Raw genomic sequence first — 24,040 nt, forward strand, 5'->3', positions numbered from 1 at the left:
CAAGTGTTACTATAAAGGCTTTGGGGTTTTTGTTTTGTTTTGTTTTAATCCTTTCAGAAGTCTTTATTAAGACTACATAATTGAGAGTTTCATCTTCTTGCTTGATAAGGGGTATATAGCACTGTCCTCTTCCTGTGGCAGGGTCCTGTAATCCATGCTAAGATGTGAATGACTAGCCGTCTCTGCAGCCCCCATTTATTTCTCAAACTAAATTAATCAAACTTGGTGGAATTTAAGGATGTTTTGGATGAGATATTTTTAGATAGAGGGATACCTCCCAGCCTACCATATCTAGGTGTAGTATATGACTCTGTGAAGAGGCAAGGAACAGAAAGAGTTCTTGTGACTTTGACTCTTCTCCTTGGATTTGGGGAGAAAGGGAGAAGGGAGAACTAAGTGGTACAGAAAGGGCTCAAACATTTTCTGGGGGCTGGCCTGGTGGCGCAGCGGTTAAGTGCATGCGCTCCACTTTGGTGGCCTGGGGTTCGCAGGTTCAGATCCCGGGCGCGCACTGACGCACCGCTTGTCAAGCCATGCTGTGGCAGCGTCCCATATAAAGTAACGGAAGATGGGCACGGATGTTAGCCCAGGGCCAACCTTCCTCAGCAAAAAGAGGAGGACTGGCATCGGATGTTAGCTCAGGGCTAGTCTTCCTCACCAAAAAAAAAACAAGATTTTCTGGAGTTATTCTGTCCAATATGGCAGCCACTAGCCACATATGACTATTGGGCACTTATAATGTTGGCTGATCCAAATTGAGTTGGGCTGCAAGTGTAACATACACGTGGGATTTTGAAGATATAGTACAAAAAAAGAGTATAGAGTAACTTGGTAATTATTTTCATATTGATTACATGTTGAAATGATAATATTTTGGATATATTGGTTTAAATAATATGTATTAAAATTAATTTCACTTTTTTAAAAAACTTTTTTTCATGTGGCTACTAGAAAATTTAAAATTACTATGTGGCTCACGTTGTATTTCTATTGGATGGCATTGCTCTAGAACTCTGTTCAACTTGGTATCCAATAGCCACATGTGGCTATTAAAATTAAAATAAAATAAAAAATTCAGATCCTCATTTGCACCAGCCACATTCCAAGTACTCAGTATAATCTATAGACTAGAAGATGTCCATCATCACCAAGTTCTTTTGGACAGTGCTACTCCTTGAAGAGACTGCTTGAAGGCTACCTCTACCTGCTTTTTCATTAAGGGATGCTATAGCCTGGATGTTGGGGCCCTGGCTAACACTCTCTCCTATCCTTTGGTGTTGGAGGTGAAATTATTGGAAACTGGGTGGGTCGTTGGGGACAGCTTGGCTTGAGGTAGGGCAGCACAGTCTCTGGAAATCAACCTGGAGCAGCTCACATGTCAGGCTTCAGAGAGGAGGTTGATGGGGAAAAGAGTGTCACCTGCCTCTTTTTAGCTGTTTTCCCTCAGGATAAGGCCTGTGAACCAAAAACTTTATGTCTCTTAAAGCTAGCTGTCCTCTTCCCACCAGCTTATTGGAGAACTTTAATTAGTCATTTATGTACACTGTTTACCATTTATGTCTCATATATGATTATGTGTTTATAACTAAATATGTTGGCAGTTAGTAATTATATTTGATTTCAGTTCTAGATCCTATTTTAATATGCTCAGTCTGTGTAGTTTATTGTTCTTTTAGCTCCAAATAACTCCAATGGAGGGAGCATGGCTGTGAAACTCTCCCTCTAGTACCCTAGGTCATGCATGTTCAATTGGAATGATATCACCCCACAGCAGGTGAAAATTGGCTCTTTTCTTTTAAACAGCTTCATTGAGGTATAATTCACATACCATACAATTCACCCATTTAGAATTTACAACTCAGTGTTTTTTAGTATATGCATAGAGTTGTGTGATCACTGCAATCTAATTTTAGAACATTTTTGTCCTCCCTAAAAGAAACCCTTACCAATTAGCTGTCACTTCCCATTTTGCAGCCATAACCAACCACTGATCTACTTTTTCTCTTGATATTTGCCTATTCTGGACATTGAAAATTGGTTCTTTGGTGAGAGGTGGGGGTGAAAAAAATCTTACATGTTAACAATGGTTTGCGACCTTACAAAGCTTAACCCTACCTGACAAAATTTTATTCATTAGTGTTTAATTTTTCTCGTTGGGTTTTCTTGGATATCACATGTGCAACATTGATGTTGAGTTCATGGAAGATACACAAAATGTATGGAAGATCACTGCTATAAACCGTGGCGAATAGATGGCTGTGTCAGAGGACTTTCTCTCATTCAATTGCTTGGTCTCAAAGTCGTATGGTGTGAGGTGGCCTGTCATGCCTGTTGGCTGCCATTGTCTGCCTTGTCATTGTTGTTTATATTTGATCCTCAGTGATTTTGTGTTTTGAACTTATAGAATTAAATAAAAATAGTTTATATTTTATTATCTAATTCTACAGGTTATTCAACAAATTATTAATTTAGTTCAGTGCTGAACAGAAAAAATATTGACACTATCTGAATGAATATCTAGCAGCTAGTTAAGCTAAAAGTTGCTTTCTCATATCAAGCAAAAGTTAAAAGCTAAGTTCACTAAAAATAATTTTAAGAAATTTAAAAATTTCAGTTGTTTTACTTATGCTGAAAAATAATTTTGAGTAATTAAAAATTTGATTATATTGCTATGGATTTCTATAAATTGCTAATTTGCATATGTAATTTGATACATTATAATTTATATAAGAAATAAATTACATTAAAAGTTACTCAGTAAATATAAAGTTAAATATTAATAGCTTTAAATTTTTTAACTTTTAAAAGAATTATTTCATCTTTCTTACCCTTACTTATTCTTTTTATATATAAAACACAGATAGACATGTAGTACATAAGCAGATATACAGTATATCTGTGGTATTAACGTTTTGTGGAGAGGGCGCATTTAGGAAAAAAATGTCTAAACAGGCTCCTTAGAGGTGGTAATTATGAAAAAAAGACTGAGAAACAGGAACACTGGTGTAGGTGTATCTCTTAGGGGGATGGTGAGTAGTCTAGAACTTGGGGTGGTGAAATCTAGATTGGATGAAAATGAGCCTCCTGGTTGTAGGTGTAGTAGCTTACACCTATAGGATCCTGTGGGATTTCCCTTCACTCTAGTAAGGGCTGGGATAGAAGTACAGAGCAGGACAGGTCAGACAATACATGTATAGAGAAGAAATAGTCCCTACCCGATAATTCCTAGAGTATAATTGGAGAGGTAAAATAGAAACATAGAAAGTTAATTTATTTAGTAAGAATTAAATGTAAATTCAAGATAAACATAATGCAATATTTGACTTATTGCTAAAAATTCCAATTTACTTAGAATATTCTTTATGTTTGTTTTATAATGTCCTTGTTAGTGCAGTGTTTTTAGTGTTCCGTGGTACTTTGTAGGTACAGTATGTCATGATTGTCTAATATCACAGCTTTAGCTCTGAGGCCAGGATATGAAAGGAAAGAATATGGGTCTTGTTTTTGGGGGAATTAGGCTTATGTGTTTCCAGGTGTTGTGCTGAGGGACAGCAATACTAGTATTTTTAGGTTTGGGGGAACCAATCAATTAAGGTTGTATAGTGTGTCTGGAGGGTACCTAGAATTGGAATTCCTGGATCCTGAGTTTTGCCGTTTCTTTTGCCTTTCTGGAAATCTAGCAGCTGTTTACAGAGACAATAGAGTATACTTTTCTTTGATCTTTTAGAGCAGGTTAACTGTTGCAACTCAAAAGAGGAGGGCCTCAGGAGCCGGCCTGGTAGTGTAGTGGTTAAGTTCTCATGCTCTGCTTTGGTGGCCCGGGGCGCGCCAGTTTGGATCCTCGGCGTGGACCTATGCACTACTTATCAAGCCACGCTGTGGCAGGCGTCCCACATATAAAGTAGGGGAAGATGGGCATGGATGTCAGGAAAAGAGAGGAGGATTGGCAACAGATATTAGCTCAGGGCTAATCTTCCTCACCAAAAAAAAAAAAAAAAAAGGAGGAGGGCCTCAGCCTTGCAAATCACCTGACATCATGGCCTTTCAGCGGCACTTGTGTATCAGCCAGGCTTTAGAGCTGACCCTCAAGAGGACTTTGAAGTGCTTCAAGTGGTTTTTAGCTTTCTTTGTTTCTTCTGCTGCTGTTCACTTTTATTTTTCTTTTATAGGTGTCTCTGCAAACAGACTCATGGGTGGTGCAATGCAGCTTACCTTCCGCAAGATGGCATTTGACTATTACCCCTTCCACTGGGCAGGTAGGAGAATTCTGAATGGGGGTAGTACTAGTGTGGCCCAGGTACAGAGGGCAGATTCCTGGGTTCATCCCTGACTGCCCAGCAGGAGAGTCCCAGGGATTGCAACACATGCTCAGAGAGGTGTTGGGAGAGGACATCATCTGGAAACTTGCAGGCTCCACTACTGATGATTCTTTATCAGTGATGAGAAGTTGGAGGGGAGGCAGTGCTTGAGATGTTGCTTTTGATTCAGTGCTCTGCCCCTTACTTTCACTAGTTTTAGAGCCTCTCCAGTAGTCTGTAATCAAAGATGGCAGCAGTCAGCAGCTGGCCTTTAGGGAGCCTTAGGGAAAAATCACGTATGGAATCCAGAAGAACTTGAGTGCTCTCACTAGACAATTTTTACTTATTCTAGAGAATTCTGGATTGGGGGTGAGGGATCAGATTCTGAACTATGACTATACGACTGGAAAGGAAAAATTGGAACGTTGGATCATGATCTTGGACTAAAATCTTTTTGTTTTCTTGCACAGGCGATAGCTGCAAACACTGGGTACGGCACTGTGAGGCCATGGAGACCCGAGGCCAGTGGGCCCAGAAACTGGTGACGGAATTTCAGAGTAAAATGGAGAAGTGGCATGAGAAGACGGATCTAAAATCACCCTGGCACCTGGGAGTAGACTCTCCCTTCCGGAGGAAAGCAGGTGGGTTATGAGGAGCTGGAAGACTCCCGTTGTTTAGCCTCTTGCCATTTACCTTTGAATATCCAGTGGAGATAGCTAGTGCACTAGCTAATTATCCTAACCTATTCCTTGCTGTTTATCCCAGAGACATCAGTGACTTTTTTCTTTTCATTTTTTTTTTTTTTGTGAGGAAGATCAGCCCTGAGCTAACATCCATGCTAATCCTCCTTTTTTTGCTGAGGAAGAACGGCTCTGACCTAACATCTATTGCCAATCCTCCTCCTTTTTCTCCCCAAAGCCCCAGTAGATAGTTGTATGTCACAGTTGCACATCCTTCTAGTTGCTGTATGTGGGATGTGGCCTCAGCATGGCCGGAGAAGCAATGCGTCAGTGCGTGCCCAGGATCTGAACCCGGGCCGCCAGTAGCAGAGCACGCGCACTTAACCGCTAAGCCACGGGGCCGGCCCAGTGACTTTTTTCTTTAGAGGCCTGTTTGTTTCCAGGGACAGCTGCAATGTTGAAGAGGGGTTGTTACAACTTCTATTCAGTAGGCTGTTGCCTTAGTCTTAAGGAGAATACAATTTTTGAGTTCCATCCAGAAGCTAGACAGTGTTAAGCTCTCTTTCCTACGTATAGCATTAATGATCTTAGGAATTTTACTTCTTAATTCTATTAATAATACGAGTTGAATGTATCTGATTCTCTTTTCCACCTTCTTATTTTTGTTTAGATTCTTTCTCCAGTCCTCGAAAGAACCCCCTTGAGAGAAGCCCCTCTCAGGGCCAGCAGGCTGCCTTTCGGCCTCCAGCATGGAATCGTTTACGCTCTAGCTGCATGGTAATACGGGTGGATGATTTGGACATCCACCAGGTGAGGAACCCAGGACACAGGGGAACATGGTTGGAAAGGGTGAAGCAGTTCATTTGGGAGGCAACAAGTGTGAATAAGGCTGTGGAATTCGGGGACTCTTCCCCTCACTTCTGGGTAGATTGACACTTTGTCTGTTTCTTTCTGAGCGTGGCTGCTGAGATCAGGATGGGATTCCTCTGAATACCCTACTACAGACGTTGCACTGAAAAAACGCACTTGTCAATAGTGTTAGTCAGGTGTGAGAATGCCTGGAGTACGTGTGAATGGTACTCCGCTCCTGTGACAGACTTTGGAAGGATAGTAGAGGCTTTATACTACCTTAGAGGAAATTGAAGAAATTCTGTTCTGGGTGCCGTACAGATGCTAACAGCAACTTGGGATTGCGTAGGTTTCTACAGCTGGACAGCCGAGTAAGAAGCCATCCACACTCCTTTCCTGCAGTCGGAAACTTCACAACCTACCCACGCAGGTCTCTGCCATTCACATTGAGTTCACAGAGTATTACTTCCCAGATAATCAGGAGCTTCCAGGTAAGCATCGGGTCTGGTGAGTTCTTGCTGTCTAGCTCATGCTCTTTACATTTGTCAGGTTTGTGGCCGTTGCTTATACTCTCGTTGTTAGGAGTTAGTTCAGCACACCTTTGTTAAAAATGCTCCCCTGTATAAATATGTACCTTTGCTTTCTTCATAATAAAATGAATTTTAGCTGGTAAGTGAGAGTTGAGCTGCTACTTTGTACATGACGATTCTTTTTTTCTCTGCTTTCCAGTTCCCTGTCCCAATCTCTACATTCAGTTAAATGGTCTGATATTTACTATGGATCCTGTCAGCTTGCTCTGGGGAAACCTCTTCTGCCTGGATTTATACCGCAGCTTGGAGCAGTTCAAAGCTATCTACAAGCTGGAAGATTCAAGCCAGAAAGATGAACACTTGGACATTCGACTGGATGCCTTCTGGTTGAAGGTAGGGAGAGAGTGGGGATTTTGCTCCCTGTTGGCAGCCACAGCTGCATTTCTCCCATGGCTAGAATGCAGGGTTCTGCCCTATCCATTTGATAGAAGTAAGAAAAACAGTTTCACAGCCCAAATGGTCCTTCACGTGTGTATTAATGGTGGGTTGTGGAAATACTTGGATGGCCTTTCTGAATTGGGTTTCGTTTTCTTTCTGAAGGTGAGCTTCCCACTGGAGAAGAGAGAGAAGGCTGGGTTGCACCGACCCCAGGCCCTTGTCTTCTCTGCGTCAGGCCTGACTGCCACCAATACACGTTATGCCCCACATTGTAGCTGTCCAGACCTCCAAAGTCTCTTCCGGGGTTTTGCGGCTGCTGAGTTCTTTCATTCCAATTATGTTCACTTTCCCAAGGTTCCAGGTGGCTTTAGCCTTCTGCACATGCTTTTTATGCATCATGCCTTCCAGATTGATCCCTGCTTCCTTCAACCGAGTACCCTCCCTCCCCAGAGGCTTAAGGCTTCTCAGGATCTCTGGTCCATCCACTTCACCCAGATCTCCTTGGACTTTGAGGGAACAGAGAACTTCAAAGGCCATACCTTGAATTTTGTGGCCCCCTTCCCCTTGTCCATTTGGGCCTGCCTACCCCTCCGCTGGCAGCAAGCCCAGGCACGGAAACTCCTTTTGGCCAAAGAAGGGAGGCTGAAACCATCAGCTAGCTTTGGCAGTCCTGTCCAGTCTGAGGCCCTTGCCCCTGACACTGTGTCCCATCAGAGGTCAAAGACTGAGCATGATTTGAAAAGCCTATCCGGTCCTACGGAAGTCACAGAAACTCCAAGAGAAGGCAGCAGTGGTGTGGACAACAAAGGGCCTCTGACAGAGCCGGAGGATACAGCAGATGTTCACATGCTTGTACACTCCGCTGCACATATCCGTGTGAGACTTGACCACTACCAGTACTTGGCTCTACTCCGCCTGAAGGAGGAGCTACAGGGTCTTCAGGAGCAGCTGACTAAGGATACAGAGGCCATGACTGGGTCTGCTCTGCAGGACCAGACAGCTTGCATTGGAGTCCTCTTCCCCGGTGCTGAGGTGGCTCTGCTCATGCATCCTGCCCCTGGGGCTGTTGGAGCTGACTCTGCAGGTTCAGATACCACCAGCCTCATAGATTCAGAGCTATCTCCTTCAGAGGATAGGGAGCTGAAGTCTGATGCCTCCTCAGAGCAGGCCCCAGCAAGCCCTGAGAAGGTTCTGGAGGATAGTGGCCTTGAAAATCTGGATGCATCCCAGGATAGGCCACTGCTTCTCCATAGCAACGGAGAAGTGCAGGACTCAGATTCTCTTGCACAGCGGGAGGTGGGGAAGGGCCATGAAGCAGTTGATTCCTTACAGGCCAAGAGACTAAGCAGAGCCCAAGCATCCAGCTCACCAGCTGCATTGAGGCCCCCAGGTGGCACGGATACTGCTGTGAATGGACAGGGCAAGCTCATCCCATTGAAGAACATTGAGGGAGAATTGTCAAGTGCTATTCATATGACCAAGGATGCCACCAAAGAAGCTCTACATGCCACCATGGACCTCACCAAGGAAGCTGTGTCCCTGACTAAGGATGCCTTCAGTCTGGGCAGAGACCGAATGACTTCCACTATGCACAAGGTGTTGTCTCTGCCTCCAGCCAAGTAAGTGGTTCTCTGCCTACTTCAGTCACCCCATCTCTTCCTCCTAGCTCTGGTTATTGGGCTTAAGCCCTCCTGCTGTGTGCATTTTTAGATTGGGAAGCACCATATAGTCGAGGAGAGTGCATAGAATCACCTATTTAATATGGCAAAGCCTTTCGTTTTCAGAGCAGCCTGCAGGGCAGCAGAAGAATTTTCAGGCTACTTAAAGGATGTAGGTATACCAATTGGAGAGACTTATTTTCAGGAATACATCCATTCTGTGATAGGAAAAGAACCAGAAATTGCAGTAAAATAACACAAAATCCCATAGATTTTCACATGCCTCCATATATCTTAGCCTATTCTTGGACAGTTTTCAAGTCAACATTTATTGCTTAGGATCACATTATCTCCTCTTTCACTGATTCACTCTTATTGATACAGATCTGCTATATCAGAATAATAATGCCTGGCATAAAGATATTTTATTCTTTTCAGTGGGTTCTCGTGTAATATTTTGTTCGATTTGATCCCCACAGCAGCCTGGTGAGGTAGCTACAGATATTTGTATCCCCAGTTTATAGCTAAGGAAGCTGAGGCTTCAGAGAGGATGAGCCCATGGATCCTACATCTAATAAATAGAAAAGCTGGGGCTTCGGACTTGCTCTTTCTGATACACCTTATCAAAGTCTGCCAGAGTAATAGAGAAGGAAGAATTTCATCCATTCATTCAACAAATACTTTGTGAGCCCTTACTGTGTGCCAGGCTTTGTATTAGGCACTGGAGATACAGTAGGGAGTAAGCAGAAGAACACAGAAATGCACGATCAGAAGAATGGAAAGGGGCCGGCCCTGTGGCTTGGTGGTTAAGTGCGCGCGCTGCAATGCTGGTGGCCCGGGTTCGGATCCCGGGTGCGCATCGAGGCACCACTTCTCCGTCCATCCTGAGGCCGAGTCCCACATACAGCAACTAGAAGGATGTGCAGCTATGACATACAACTATCTACTGGGGCTTTGGGGGGAAAAAATAAAATAAATAAAATCTTTAAAAAAAAAAAAAAAAAGAAGAATGGAAAGGTACAGATTTTTCCATGGGTGCTTTATGGTTGTAGGAAAAATAATGAAGACTATGGGAATTCTTTCCTGGGGCACTTTGTGGTTTGGGGACCATGGTTTGAAGATGAGTGGCTTTAGAGCTTTTGTCTAAGTGGATTGTCTTAAGTGAGTCTCTAAGCAATGCCTGTGGGTGTGCTAGTACCTGCTAGGCATAGATAGCCTAGGAGGAAGGAGAAAGGAAAACTTAAAGGGATAAATGATTTAATAATACTAGGCAACATTTATTGAGTGCTCTGTATGTGTCAGGCACTGTTCTAAATACTTAAATATTAATCCATTGAATTCTTGTAACAACCCTATAAGGCAGGTACTAATATCACTCCTCATTTTACAGATGAGGAAACTGAGGCTCAGAGAGGTAAGAAACTTGCTCAAGATCACACACCTTGTGAGTGGTGGGGCGAGGATTGAAAGCCTGGACTCCCAGTCACCAAATGTGCTGCCTTTTCTAAATGGAGAAGAGTAAGGGAGATGGGAAAAGAGGAGAGGTGGAAAAGAGAAAAGAAAGGTGTGTGATACAAGCTCTTCTTTAAACACCAACATTGCCTTCCTAACTGCCCAGGCCAGTGGCCTTTTCTGTCCTCCTCCTCCTGGACTCCTCTGTGGCAGTCAGCCTTGCTGGTCAGTTCATTCTGAGTGTTTGTAACCCTGCCCAGTTACTCACACTTCTCAGAAGGAGTCTTTTGTTTTTCCTTGGCTGCTCTCTTCTTTCTTTTATCCTATAAATGTAACTGTTCCACAGCACTAGGCTGTCTGTATTCTGATCACTTTTATCATAATTTTTATTTTTTTAATTCTAAAAATGATTTGTGCTCATTTTGTTGACAGTGTAGAGAATAGAAGAATAAAGAAGAAAACATAAAAGTCACTTTTAATGACACTATCCAGAGATAGCCACAATTTGCATTTGGATCTATTTTCTTCCGATTTTTATACATATATTTCTTATCCGTGTGAATGCTTATATGTGTATACACATACATACAAATATTGTTTTTACAATAATAGGGCTATATTATTTCTGTATAATATAGAAAATTTACAGTTTTATTCACTTAATGTTTTATTTTGAATAGTTTCCCATTTATTAGGTATTTGAAGACATAATTTTTAATTGCTCTATTGTGTTCTAGCAAATGGATGTATCATCATTTATTCATCCATTCCACTATCTGAGGGGGCCGTTTAGTCTGTTTCAGTTTTTCTCAGTTAGAACCAATGCTGTGTTAAATGTCCTTATTTTTGTGAACATTAGTCTTTATGTATATCTAAATCTTTAGAATAAAAACCTAGAAGTGGAATTATTGGGTCAAACACTACAAACATTTTAAGGTTTTTGACATATTTGCCAAACTTTCAGAAGGTTTATATCAGTCTACGTTTTTGAATACTTTCTTTCTAGGTTATTTTATCCATCTCCTCACTCTGCTATAGTCTCTTTCTCTCTATATATATAAAGTCCTAACTTCCCTCCCCTCTCCTGCTCTTCATTTAAAACTGTCTACTCCGTGTAGCTCAACATGGATCTCCCAGGGCTGCCTCGAACCTCACATATATATGACTAAACTCCTTATCCTCCCCCAGACCAGTTCTTTCTTTTTTGGTAGCATCATTCTTCTGCTCATTCAAAGTTCTATATTTTAGCTCTGCCTCTTCTAGTCATTTGTCAGCTTCTGACTATAATTCCTAGAGCAATGGTTCTCAAACTCACCCAGGCTTCAGAATTGCCTGGAGAGCTTGTTAAAACACAGATCGCTGAGCCCTACCCCCAGAGTTCTTCATCCAGTGGGTCTGAGATGGGGCTGGAGAATTTGTATTTCTAACAAATCCTCCATTGATGCTGATGCTCCTACCAAGAGGATGCTTTGAGAACACTGCCCTGTGGAGTCTCACATCAGTTTTCCTGTCTGTTCCCACATGTGGACTATTTTAGTAAACTATTAATTGATTTCCTCATTGGAGGTCTTTTCCTCTCTAGCTTGTTTGAAAAAGCCAGGTCCGACTTCCTAAAACACAGGTATGTTCCTATTATTTCCCTGCTCTAAAAGTGTCAGGCTTTTTCCTTATACACCCTGAATTTAGTTTGAACTTCTTAGTGTGGCATAATCAATTATTATGATATATCCACATGGCACTTTACAGTTTTTTTAAAAATAGACTTTATTTTTTAGAGCAGTTTTAGGTTCATAGCAATATTGAGCAGAAGGTACAGAGATTTCCCGAATACCCCCTGCACTTCACAGTTTTCAGAGCACGTTCACGTATAATCTTTTTTTTTGTGAGGAAGATCAGCCCTGAGCTAACATCCATGCCAATCCTCCTCTTTTTGCTGAGGAAGACCGGCCCTGAGCTAACATCTATTGCCAATCCTCCTCCTTTTTTTCTCCCTTTTTCTCCCCAAAGCCCCAGTAGATAGTTATATGTCATAGTTGTGCATCCTTCTAGTTGCTGTGTGTGGGACACTGCCTCAGCATGGCCAGAGAAGCGGCGCGTCGGTGCACGCCCGGGATCCAAACCCGGGCTGCCAGTAGCAGAGCGCGCGCACTTAACCGTTAAGCCACGGGGCCAGCCCCCACATATAATCTTCTATCCAGGGTTATCTATAATCTGGCTGCAACCCATGTGGTAAGGTGAAAAAGGCATTTAGCAAGAGATTAGGAGACTTGGGTTTTTCTTAATACTACCTTTAACTGTGACCTTGAGTCAGTTTCTTCATCTGTAAAATGGGAGCTTTTTTGTTTGCAGGTCCTTAAAGGTTTCTTTTCACTGTATTATGCCTTTCTAACTTTATCTTCCATTGCTCTCCCCAGCAAAACCTACACTCCAGTGGGGCTGAGCTACTTTCTAGTCTCCGAAGGTACTTTTTGTTTTCTGGCTCCAAGCATTTGCTCATCTGTTTCTTTCCCATAGAAGGCCCTCTTTCCTATCTCTTTCACGGTCCTTCAAGGACCACCTCAAATGCCATCTCCTTCCACAAAGCCATGCTTGATCCCCTTCTCCTCATTCTTTCCCCTCTTTGATATTGCCTACCTTCAGCTTGTAACACTGTCCTTCTTATGGGGTGTGTGACTTACTCCCATATGATGTTATTTATGTATGTCTCCTCTCTCCTGATAGCTTATAAATTCTTTGAGGACAGAGGATGTCTTATTCATCACTATATTCACCCCCCTACCCCTGCCCTGTGCCTAGTATGGTCCCTTATATGCAGAAGTTATTCAGTAAATACTTGTGGAATGAATGTGGGTGGCTTCAGGTGCCATTCATTAGCACCAAGGCTGTAGGTAGTTGGTCTTTTCTGTATATGGGATGACCTTGAATAACCTTGAAATTTACTGTTGATATGGGAGACCTTCTTATGCAGTTTGAAATGCTGGAATATGAGGATTCGGAAAGGCCGGCAGTTGAAAAATTGTGTGACTCCTTTAAAGCAGGTAATATTTGACATCAACGTTTATGTATGTGATAACTGTCTGGGCTGAAAGGGTAAGTATTACAAGGGGATGGAGCATGCCTCCTAAGCCACATTTGTGGGTTTTGTTTTTGTTTTTTAAACAGGGAGCCCATGGCCAAGATAGATGAGGGGGTGGTAGCCCCAGTGAGTGGAGGTGCTGCCCGACTCCGATTTTTCTCCATGAAGAGGACAGAATCTCAGCAGTCATTTGATGGTGTCTCCCTGGATAGCAGTGGCCCTGAAGACCGGATTTCAGTGGACAGTGATGGCAGTGATAGCTTTGTGATGCTCTTGGAGTCTGGTAGGTGGAAGCAGAGCCAGGCAAAGCTGCAGAAGTCGAGAAAAAGTCCTTTCTGCTGCCTGTATTCAGCTTAGCAGGATGCAGAAGGAGTTGAGATTTGATAAAATAGACATTTTCGTAACCAAAACCGAGAAAGAGAAATTTTAGTGGCTTTATCCCCACATCTTCTAGGTTGTTGGTTAGTACTTGACCTTTATCACAGAACGAGACTCAGAGCAAAGGAGAAATCACTAGTCTTGCAGCCCTGTAGTTGCGGCAGTAGAATTAGTTTTGTGGCTGGTGTCAATAGCGTGTGTGTTCGTTGTCTGTTTTTTACCTAACTATGTATTTTATTATAAAATAACTAGGAGCTTTTTGTCTATGATAAAACAAGTAACTTTGAGGAATTAGATCAGTCACCACTGGAAGTTACAGTGGTTCTTTCAGTTTATTGAAATGGAAACTTTTAAAAATGGTCCCTTAAGAGTGTCTAAATGAAAATAAAAGAGAATGCACTGTTTCTTAAGCTGGGTGGTGTGTACCCGTTTTTGTTTTGTTATTATTATTTTTAACTTCTTATGGAAAATTTCAAATATGTATAAAAGTAGACAGAAGCAAATAATGAACCCTCATATACCCATTACCTAGCTTCAAATATTAAGAACTCATGGCCATTCTTGTTTCATATATACTTCTGCCCACTTCCCTTCCTCCCGTATTATTTTGAAGCAAATCCCAGACATTTTTATCCATAAATATTTTCAGTATGCGTCTCTAGAGAATACAGTCCTTTAAAATATTAAAATTTTTTTTAATTGTGGCAAAATACACATAAAATTTAACATCTTAACCATTTTTAACTGTAATTCAGCAGCGCTAAATACTTTGAAATCGTCGTGCAACCATCACCACTATCCATCTGTAGGACTCTTTTCATCTTGTAAAACTGAAACTCTATACCCATTAAACAATAATTCCTCATTTTCTCCTCCTCCAGCCCCTGGCAACCACCATTCTACTTTCTGTTTCTGAATTTGACCACTCTAGGTACCTCATATAAATGGAATCATACAGTATTTGTCCTTTTGTGACTGGATTATTTCACTTAACATAATGTCCTTAAGGTTCATTCATGTTGTAGCATGTGTCAGAATTTCCTTCTTTTTTAAGGCTAAATAATATTCTGTTGTATGTTTATATCACATTTTGTTTAGCTATTCATCCATCCATGGACAGTTGGGTTGCTTCCATTTACAGACTTTTTTTTAGTATGACCAAATACCATTATCACACTTTCAAAAATTAACAATAATTCCTTAAATTCATCAAATATCTAGGCTTCAAATTTCCAGTTGTCTCATAAATGTCATAAATGTTTTGTTTTGCTTTTACAGTTGTCATTGTTTTGAGAGATTGGATTTGAACAGAATATTTTGATTTTCCAACTTTCTTGTTGTCTTTCTTATGTAGAGTCTGGTCCAGAATCTGTTCCACCAGGATCTCTTCCAAATGACTTGGACAGTGCTGGTGTTCAGGGGAGCCCTGTTGTGGATAGTCATGGCCAGGGGTCACCAGAGGCCAACAGTTTGGTCTCACCCAGTGGAGAAGACCTCAGTCTTCACCCGGTCAGCTGCTCTACTTTCCTCTCTGCAGAGGGTAGGCTCTAGGCTGGAAGCTTGGGACTCAGCTAAGAGAGTCTCCTTTTGCAGGTCTCAGTTCTGGTCCTGAAGGTGAACGAGGTGTCTTTTGAGATTGAGGTATGTGGCGAGGACCTGACTGTGGCCCTGCAAGCAGAGGAACTGACCCTCCAGCAGCCAGGCACCATGGGACTCTGGCAGTTCCTGCATGGACAGTGCCCAGGTGAGGATGGCAGCCATTCTAGGAGAGCTGGTGGGATTTATCTGGGGCAGCCATAGCTTAACTTGCTCCTCTCACTGTGCTCCAAGGGCAGCTGCCCTAGGGCCACGCCCTTGGCCCTTCTCTCCAGCAGCCATCAGGGGGAGGAAGAACTCCAATGAAGCCTCCTTCTTGCAGGGGGCCTCCCAGAGCGCTTTCTGGGCCTTTGCATTCAGCAGGCTATTCTCCATCTTCACTTCCCAGGTGCTCCTTAAGCTTATACATGAGGATGGTGTCCACTTCTTCGTTTGTGTGGCTGCTAACATCAAACTATATCTGATCAGGAAACTTCTGTCATTCAGATTCAGTCCTTTGATGTGAATTATCATTTAAAAGATGACAGGAAAAATCTGGGCTTATGGCTACATGGTTCATTTTAAAAAATTATTTTTTAAAAATATTGAGTAGGTAATAAAGAATACTTATAAAATATATGTAAGATATTAAGTAGTAACAGTACAAGGAACCCATATACCCACCACTGAGTTTAATAAATAGAATAGTACCATTAACTTTAAAGTCCCTGGGAGCCCCTCTCCTGAACCTTCCTCTGCCTCTCACCTGTCATAGGGAATTACTATCCTGAATTTTGTGTTTATCATTCTCTTGCTTTACAATTCTTCCAAATGTGTTTGTATCAATGTAGTGTTTAGCTTTGCAGGGTTTTGAGTTTTTCTAAATGGAATTATAGTTTGTATTATTTTGTGATATGCCTCTTTCAAGTAAAATGATATTCTTCAAATTCTTCTACGTTGTTGAGTTAGATATAAATCATTCATTTTTCACTACTATACAATATTCTGTTGTAAAAAAAAAACACTACTTTTTGTTTTTTTAAAAACAGCTTTATGGGCTGGCCCCATGGCTTAGCGGTTAGGTGCGCACGCTCCACTGCTGGCGGCCTGGGTTTGGATCCCAGGCGCGCACCGACACACCGCTTCTCCGGCCATGCTGAGGCCGCGTCCCACATACAGCGACTGGAAGGATGTGCAGCTATGACATACAACTATCTACTGGGGCTTTGGGGAAAAAATAAATAAATAAAAATTGAAAAAAAAAAAAACAGCTTTATTGAGGTATAATTTGCATGCTATGAAATTCGCTCATTGTAAGTATACAATTCTAGAAATTTTACTAAGTTTACCGAGTTGTGCAACCATCACCATCACCTCCACAATATCCCTTGTATCCATTATGGTCCTCCCTCGGTATCCACGGGGGATTGTCTCCAGGACCCCCTGTATACCAAAATCTGCAATGCTGAAGTCCCTTATATAAAATGGCATAATATTTGCATATAACCTATCCACATCCTCCTATATACTTAAAATCATCTCTAGATTACTTATAATACCTAAGTATCCATTATGGTCCTCCCTCGGTATCCACGGGGGATTGTCTCCAGGACCCCCTGTATACCAAAATCCGCAATGCTGAAGTCCCTTATATAAAATGGCATAATATTTGCATATAACCTATCCACATCCTCCTATATACTTAAAATCATCTCTAGATTACTTATAATACCTAATACAATGTAAATGCTATATATGTAGTTGTTATAGTGCATTGTTTAGGACATAATAACAAGAAAAAGAATCTGTACATGTTCAGTACAGACACAGCCATCATGGGCCTTTCGATCTGCAGTTGGTTGAATCCATGGATGCAGAACCCATGGATACAGAGGGCTGACTATATTCTGTTTACTTCCTCAGTCTATTCTGAACAGACATTTGAGTTGTTTCCAGTGTTTTTGCTATTTCAAATATGGTTGCCTTGAACATCCTTGTACATGTCTCCTGGTATGTATGTTGGAGAGTTTCTCCAGAGTTATATTCCTGAGGAAATAATTTCTAGATCATAAGGGTAGGTATAACTTTAACTTTACTAGATAATGCCAATTTGTTTTCCAAAATGGTTGTACCATTTTGCAGTTATATAAGTAGGCAAGTTGTTCCATATCCTTGGTTACACCTGAGATTGTTCTTTATGGAGTTTTGAGGAGATTAGCATAGATCCTGCTTGGCTTTATCAGAGAGAGGTGAGAAGACCAAGACTTGGAGAAATGAAGAGACATTCAAATTTAGCAGAGTTGAGGTCCTGTGTTTTAAGAGCTTTGCCTTGGCCATTAGCCCAGTGCCTCAGATTCATAGCAAGGCTGGCTTTTTATTGGTCCTTAACCTCCCTTCCGCCGTGAGAGGCATTAGCAAAGTAGCTAAGCCCACGGTCTTTGCAGTCAGGCTGCCTGTGTTCAAATGCTATCCTTGCTACTTACAAGTTGCATAACTTTGGGCAAGTTATTCTCTGTGCCTTAGTTTCTCCATCTCTAAGATGGGAATGATGATAATACTTTTGGCATACAGTTGTTATGAATAATAAATATATGTATAGTGTTTTGAACATTCCCCATATGTTAATTAATTAATATGTTTTCCTTCTGTCTTTCTTCTCAAAGGTCCAAGTTCTCAGGAACCCTCAACTTTGAAGTCTGACCACATCAGGCCAGCTGTGGGCCTTCGCTTTGAGGTGGGGCCTGGTGCAGCTGTTCATTCCCCACTGGCCGCACAGAATGGCTTCCTGCATTTCTTGGTTCGTGACTGTGATCTTGAGCTGCTCACTTCGGTGCTGAATGGCCTGGGGCCCTTCTTGGAGGATGAGGAGCTCCCGGTGGTCATTCCCATGCAGATTGAGCTCCTGAACTCCAGGATCACCCTAAAGGTGAGAAGAACATTTGGTTTTTACCCTAGACTTTGTCAGGCAAGGAATTCTGGCAGTGATAGTTGTTTACCTCTTCCCTTGTCACTGTAAAACATGGTGAGGATCAAGTGAGGAAATGCATATTAGCATTCTTTGTCAGTATTATAGTAGTACATAAATGTGTTGCTGACAGGAAATCCTGGGTTCAGATGAGGAGACCTTGTCTCTAGCACTTGCCTTGTCTTTGGCTTGCAGCATGACTATGTTCAAGCCCACTAGGTTATCTGATCCTCATTTTCACTGTCTATAGAATGGGAGAGACTCCGTTATGCCTTTCACATCTTGCAAGAATATATCAATAAACATAACGTAAAAGTGCTTCAAGCTAAATGGTAGAAGCCTGGGTTGTCAGCTAAATTGCCCTGAGCTGGTTGGGGGCATCATGTGGTTTTCTTTCCTGCAGGATGATGTCCCCCCCATCTATCCGACGTCTCCAGGCCCTATCCCCATCACTCTGGCCGTGGAGCATGTTGTGCTGAAGCGGAGTGATGATGGTGTGTTCCACATAGGCGGTGAGTTGGGCTTGTCAGCCCTCTGGCTTCTCTGCCCTTTTTCTCCTGTAAGGCAATATGTGACAACTAGGAATTATCTACATGTTGGCAGCAGTTTGTCATTTAGAACGTTTACTCTTTTTCCAGCTGTTGCTCAGGACAAACCATCAGCTGAAGTACCTAAAAGTGAGAAGAGGCAGCCCCCAAAAGAACAAGTGTTTCTGGCGCCCACAGGGGAGGCTTTTGGACAGCAGGTGAGGACCTAACTGAACATTACCTTTCCCATAAACCGTTTGGGGCTGTAATCACAGGAGCTGGTAAAACCCAGAGGGCTGAAAAGGTTGCTTGTGCTGTATACAGCTGGGTGGTTTGGGTTCCTGTCACCTGGGAGCAGCTTCGAGAAGAGGTGAATAGAGATGTAAGTCAGGAGCTGGAGGTGAATGGTTGCTGATCACATATTCCACCTGTTGCTGTCCCTGGATGAACTCTGAAGAGGGGACTAGACTCTTAGAAAAGATCTAGTTGGGTTCTCTTGATCATTGACCAAACTCGTGGATTTTTCTGCTTGAATTCTTCCTCCTTGTTCCCTTATTGGATGTTTTTGCAAGGTGTGTTACCTTATTCATTAACTATGAATTACTTATTGTTCCTCAGGTGAAAGAACTGCCTACCCTACAAAAGGAACTTATAGAAACTAAACAAGCATTGGCCATTGCCAACCAGGATAAAGAAAAACTTCTTCAGGAGATTAGGAAATATAACCCCCTCTTTGAGCTCTGATAGCAGTGGCTCAGCCATCTGTGCCAAGGAGAGAGGAGGAGATCACCAGCAATAGCACCACCTGTGACAGAAGGCACCGTCCAGTGTTGAATAAGTCTGCTAAGGATGCCAGAGGGAGTGGGGAGTGCTCAACTCACTCCTCTCAGTGTTCCTTCTACTAGCTGTTCTAAGTTGGAAGGAAGACAGGGCAAAGCATCAACATGTTCCAGGAAGTTGGGGGCAGCTTTGTGCGTGGCTCAAGCATCACGTCTTGCCTGTATAAAGCCTTTTGGCCCTCTGCACACTAGGTGGAATCTTCTTGTTACTGTAGGGCCATTTCACCGCCTGGTTTCATGGCAGAGACATTTGCTTCCTCGACAACCTGTGTGAACAAGGCAAAGTACCCACCTCCCTCAGTCACCCACAGAGCCACCAAAGATTCTATGTCCCAGAGCTTCCTGTAGCAGACCTGAAAAGTCCTTGGCCTGAGCTTTGACTGTGGTAGTAGAGTGAATAAGAAACAGCCAGTAAGGCAGGAGCCAGGAGAGGCACAAGAATAAGGGAGACCTGGACTCTGCCTTTTTTGGAAGGGAACCAAGCTCATATCATCTTGGCTGATATTACAATCAGATTTTTCAAGGTTAAGCTTCCTTTCTGTTATACTTTCATCATTGTGATGCCGTGGTAGAAAGTAAACAACAGTAGTGGCTCAGTTGTATCATCTTGCCCTTTAATAATGGAATTTATTTGAAATTTAAATCAAGAAAAAAATATTCACTCTGAGCTAGGTTGAAGGCATGATGTGGTAGGGATCAATAGGGGAACTTGATTCTGAGCCCCCTATCGCCCGCCTAGAGACCTTCCTCTCTTCCACAGTTGCACCTCAGAGGTTATCTCCTATCTCCCTGGGGTCTCTCGCACATGTGCTTTCCCAGCACTATGACTTTCTACCAGCACTCTCTCCTTAGCACTTGGTAGTTTGGAGCTGAAAATGTGCTTTAAACTGTAACATAAACATCTCAACCTGTTGCCTCTCACCCCCCTCTATCACTGTGGCTTTTTAAAATCATGTAATTTTGACTTATAAAAGAAAAAAGCAACCACCCTTCAACCTAGCAAGGTTTTGCCCCTGCCCTATAAAAGAGCTATTTTCCCCCTTTTCCTTTCCTACCTAATTCTTCCCCAGCACTCTACTTTCATCCCTACTGCTCTGTGATATACTTCAAGTTGTGTTGTTTGGACAGAAATTCATCGGTTAACTCACCTTGAATTGGCAAGATGGTAAAATAGTAATTTAGTAGTGTTGCTAAAGTCTTAATTACACATGAACTATTGAAGGAAAGATAAAATGATTTCCTTTATGGGAAATCATGCCTGACTTGTATATTCTATTTTTTTGAGGATAAAAAGAAACATGCATTCAAGAAGGAACATTTTTGTCAAGGTTCTTCACTAAGGCAATTTTAAAAACACCAGTTACTATGAGATTATGGGAATTTTTTGTCATGCTTAGGAAACAACTTAGAGACTTAAGAATAAACATTTTTCTCAAGAGAATGTTAACAGAGGAAGTTTCCTATGGGTTGATGCTTGGTTTAACTCTATTTAAGATTTTTATAAATAACCTGAAAGTAGGATATTATAGTGTAATCAAATGTCATTACTTGCAGGCAGTGAAAGGTAAACCAGAAGAGATTTGAAAAAAAGGCAAAACCGCAGAACGGTCACAAGCCGGGCTGTGAATACTTAGGAAAGTGACAGGTGAAGTTCAGTGTAGGTAAGTGTAAAGTAACGCACTTATGGAAGAATCAGCGACCAGTGAAGTGGTGAGCTCTGTTAGAACTCAGGAAAGAAACTTAAGCATTGCTGACAGGGAGGCGGGGTCCATGTGCTGGTGTGGCTAAAAGCCCAACTGCATCATCAGGAAGGGCACATGGAGACAGCACAGAAAACAGATAATGACTTAAGTTATCTGTGCACTTCCAGTGACCTTATTTACAAAATAAATGGCGAAGGGAGGAAAGGTCCAGAGAACAGCAAAAATTATCAGGGAGTGGAGGTACTTCCACATGAGGACACATCTTTACAATGTTGGCTCCAATTCTGGAAAGATGAAGCTAAGGGTTTAGTGTTAGATCAAATATCCTGTCAAGAGCAAGGACATATTTACCAGGTATGAATATGGTGAATATGAATATGAATAAATACTAGCTCTAGGGCTCTACCTCATTGCCTTAGGTAAAAGAAAGCACTTCTAGCAAATCAGAAACTTATGGAGCTCACTGTCCAAGAGGCGGTGCTGGAAGAAACTATGGGTACAGAAGGTTTAAGAGGAATCCTTGTATGGTGGCCTCTCAAAAGGAATTATAGAAAACTAGGGCTATTTGGTGATAAACAACTGAGAGGGTAACTGCATCCTTCCACTAACTCCCCCTTAGTGCTTCTTTCAAATCAGAATGGTCAACAAAATGGATCACTGGTCCTCTCAAATGTGGTATTTCTAATGTTCTTGGAGTGGGGGAGGAGGGAGATCCAGTAGCCAGAAACTAGAATCATTCGATCTTAGGCTGACCTGATTTGGTTTAAAATCACATTCTGATTCTCTTTCCTTCCTCTCATCCCCCACCTACCATATCTGTCTGGCATTCCTCCATGCAAAGAAAATGTCTAATGGGCATTGCTTGGTATACCTTCACCTTAAGCTTTTGCTTGGTGGGAGGCAATAGAAAGAAATCTAGGAAGCACCAAGGCTAATCCTGTTCATGGCCAGAGCTCAGTCAGGTTTCTGAGCTCTCTGGAACTCTTGTCCATCTGACAAATGGAGCCCTAGAATTTCTGACTTCCCTTATGTGGCAGCTTTGACCATTGTGTCTTGAAATCCTCCCCCAGGAAATGTGGTAGGTGTCATTGTCCCATGGAATTTTAGTAAAAATCATCTTGTATAACTTCATCCTCCTATTCATTGGGGGAAGGAAGACTTTTTCACAATGAAGAAATATGAACTGGTTGGTAGTCCTCAGGATAAATGTAAAGGAAAAAATAGTAGTGTCAGCCTTTGGACTGCTTATGATTTCTGCCTTGAAGCTCTAAGACTCTGTGAACAAGAAATAACAATACCTCAAGAAAATGTCTGGAGTGATAGCAACACTATCCCTCAAAGGCTTCCACCATGCACATCACCATTTCAGCTGTGAAGCATTTACAACTATGTATCATCTGTGATTGTCTAGATTTCCTGTTTACATGGAGCTACTGGAGATATGCTTTAGTGCATATGGACTGGTTTAAATCTCTCTTTGCTGAGCTGAGGGATGGTTATCAATCTCAAATTCTGTTTTCAGTTCACTGGAATAATTAATCTAGTTTCTTTGACTTAAGATAGAAGGTGTGGGTTCTATTCTCATGATGGCTGCTTTTTGCTGTATATTTAACTTGACCCTCATTTTGCCATGGGCCTCAAGCTTTATGTACCCTTTTTCATAGTTCTGAAAGGAATGGTTCCTGTGTATGGAATATACAAGGGATAAACACCACCCCTCACATACCCTATAACTTGAATGCTTCCATTTAACCCATTTACATTAGTTTCCCCTTAGGTTAGTTCAGGGGGTGGTGGAAAGAAGGTAGTTTAAAGTATTGCCGTAGTGATACGGAAACTTTCCATTCCAAACTTTTACACTAAGGGTTTGGTTTTTTTCTTCTTTATTTAATACTTGCCTAAAATTCTAAAGTCAGTTAATGTAACATCACAAAACTATGGAAACAACTGAACATTGCTGCACAAGCTAGTAGGATGACATCTGGTTATTTGAGAACTGCAAAAGCTGTGTCAGTGCCTTGTGATTTACCGTAGTCATTATTAAATGTTTCGTGAGATTCTGGTGTGATGTACTCTCCTTTCAGGGACTAGGGCCTTCACCTAGATCTTCCCCTTCTGCTAGAATAGGAATATACCCATTCACCTCTGGGTAGGTATAGATAGTAGCTATTGTTGAATGGGGATTATTTTCCCTATCTCTTAAAACAGACACAAGGGGAATCACTCTTGGATAACCTTAAATTGTGAGGCTTTGCTAAGTGGCTAGACTTGGGATATGAACTTTTTCCCTTGTTATTTATAAGTTTCAGCCTTATCCAATATCTCAAATTGCAATAGGTATAGTTTTTATTACTATTAAAAAAATTCCTATTAGAGCTGAGAGAATATTTTCTTTTCCAGTTTATTAGTTTTTGGTTAAGATTTAGCCTGAGTCTTACAGCATTTCTTTGTGGAGTGCCCCACTGAAGTGTCTTCTCCATTGGCTAAGTACATGTTTAAAGCCATGAGTTTTAATGTAAGATATTAAAAGCCAGATTTGCCCAACTTTGTGAGTCCAAGCTGTTTCCCCCACTCAGGGTGCTAAACAGAACTGGAATCTTTACTAAGATATGCTCAGGAAAGTTTCAAAAGAGAACAGCTTCAAAACCCTTCTCCCTATGACACTGAATGATAGAGAGGAAGGAAGTCTTGGGGATTGCCAATTATATATAGTAGCCTTATTACTGCTAACCACTGTCAATAAAAGGTCACTCCATTCCCCTCTATTTGAGGAAAACAATGAGAATGTATCCGATGAACTGGAATACTGGTCAGTATTGGGAACTTTTAATGTTGCAATATCTAATCAAACCTTGAGTGTACTGGTTCTGTGAACCACCTGAAAAAAGCAAATTAAACTTATTAAACAGTATTGGTTGTGGTATGTTTATAGGACTCTGAAATATATGGGCTTTTACATTGTTTTTAAGTGCTTTAAGTATTCTTTTATGAGATAAAATTTTAATAGTTCTAGTAGAAAATGGGAAGGGCTCAAATTTTCACAAAAAAGCCAAGACAAGTTTTACTCTGATA

General features: G+C 41.8%; 1 protein-coding gene across 3 annotated transcripts in view; it reads left to right on the top strand.

The window, feature by feature from the left end:
• The window catches only part of BLTP3A (bridge-like lipid transfer protein family member 3A), a 62,022-nt gene extending 38,143 nt beyond the window's left edge, over window positions 1–23,879 (top strand). For 2 of the 3 annotated variants that reach the window (XM_004424242.3, XM_087438476.1), the window contains exons 9-21: window positions 4,170–4,256; window positions 4,769–4,939; window positions 5,649–5,788; window positions 6,177–6,318; window positions 6,557–6,750; window positions 6,958–8,414; window positions 13,068–13,264; window positions 14,714–14,868; window positions 14,953–15,103; window positions 17,598–17,860; window positions 18,303–18,411; window positions 18,538–18,644; window positions 19,045–23,879. In XM_004424242.3, coding sequence (XP_004424299.1) covers window positions 4,170–4,256; window positions 4,769–4,939; window positions 5,649–5,788; window positions 6,177–6,318; window positions 6,557–6,750; window positions 6,958–8,414; window positions 13,068–13,264; window positions 14,714–14,868; window positions 14,953–15,103; window positions 17,598–17,860; window positions 18,303–18,411; window positions 18,538–18,644; window positions 19,045–19,170 — 3,299 coding nt within the window. In that variant the 3' untranslated portion in view covers window positions 19,171–23,879. Of the gene's footprint in view, window positions 1–4,169; window positions 4,257–4,768; window positions 4,940–5,648; window positions 5,789–6,176; window positions 6,319–6,556; window positions 6,751–6,957; window positions 8,415–13,067; window positions 13,265–14,713; window positions 14,869–14,952; window positions 15,104–15,983; window positions 17,574–17,597; window positions 17,861–18,302; window positions 18,412–18,537; window positions 18,645–19,044 lie in introns of those variants that run through there. The other variant, XM_087438477.1, reaches the window with a different exon arrangement.
• Window positions 23,880–24,040: the final 161 nt, after the last annotated feature.

The sequence above is a fragment of the Ceratotherium simum genome, chromosome 13, assembly GCF_057802395.1.
Source record: "Ceratotherium simum simum isolate JZ-2026a chromosome 13, ASM5780239v1, whole genome shotgun sequence".
NCBI classification, from domain to species: domain Eukaryota; kingdom Metazoa; phylum Chordata; class Mammalia; order Perissodactyla; family Rhinocerotidae; genus Ceratotherium; species Ceratotherium simum.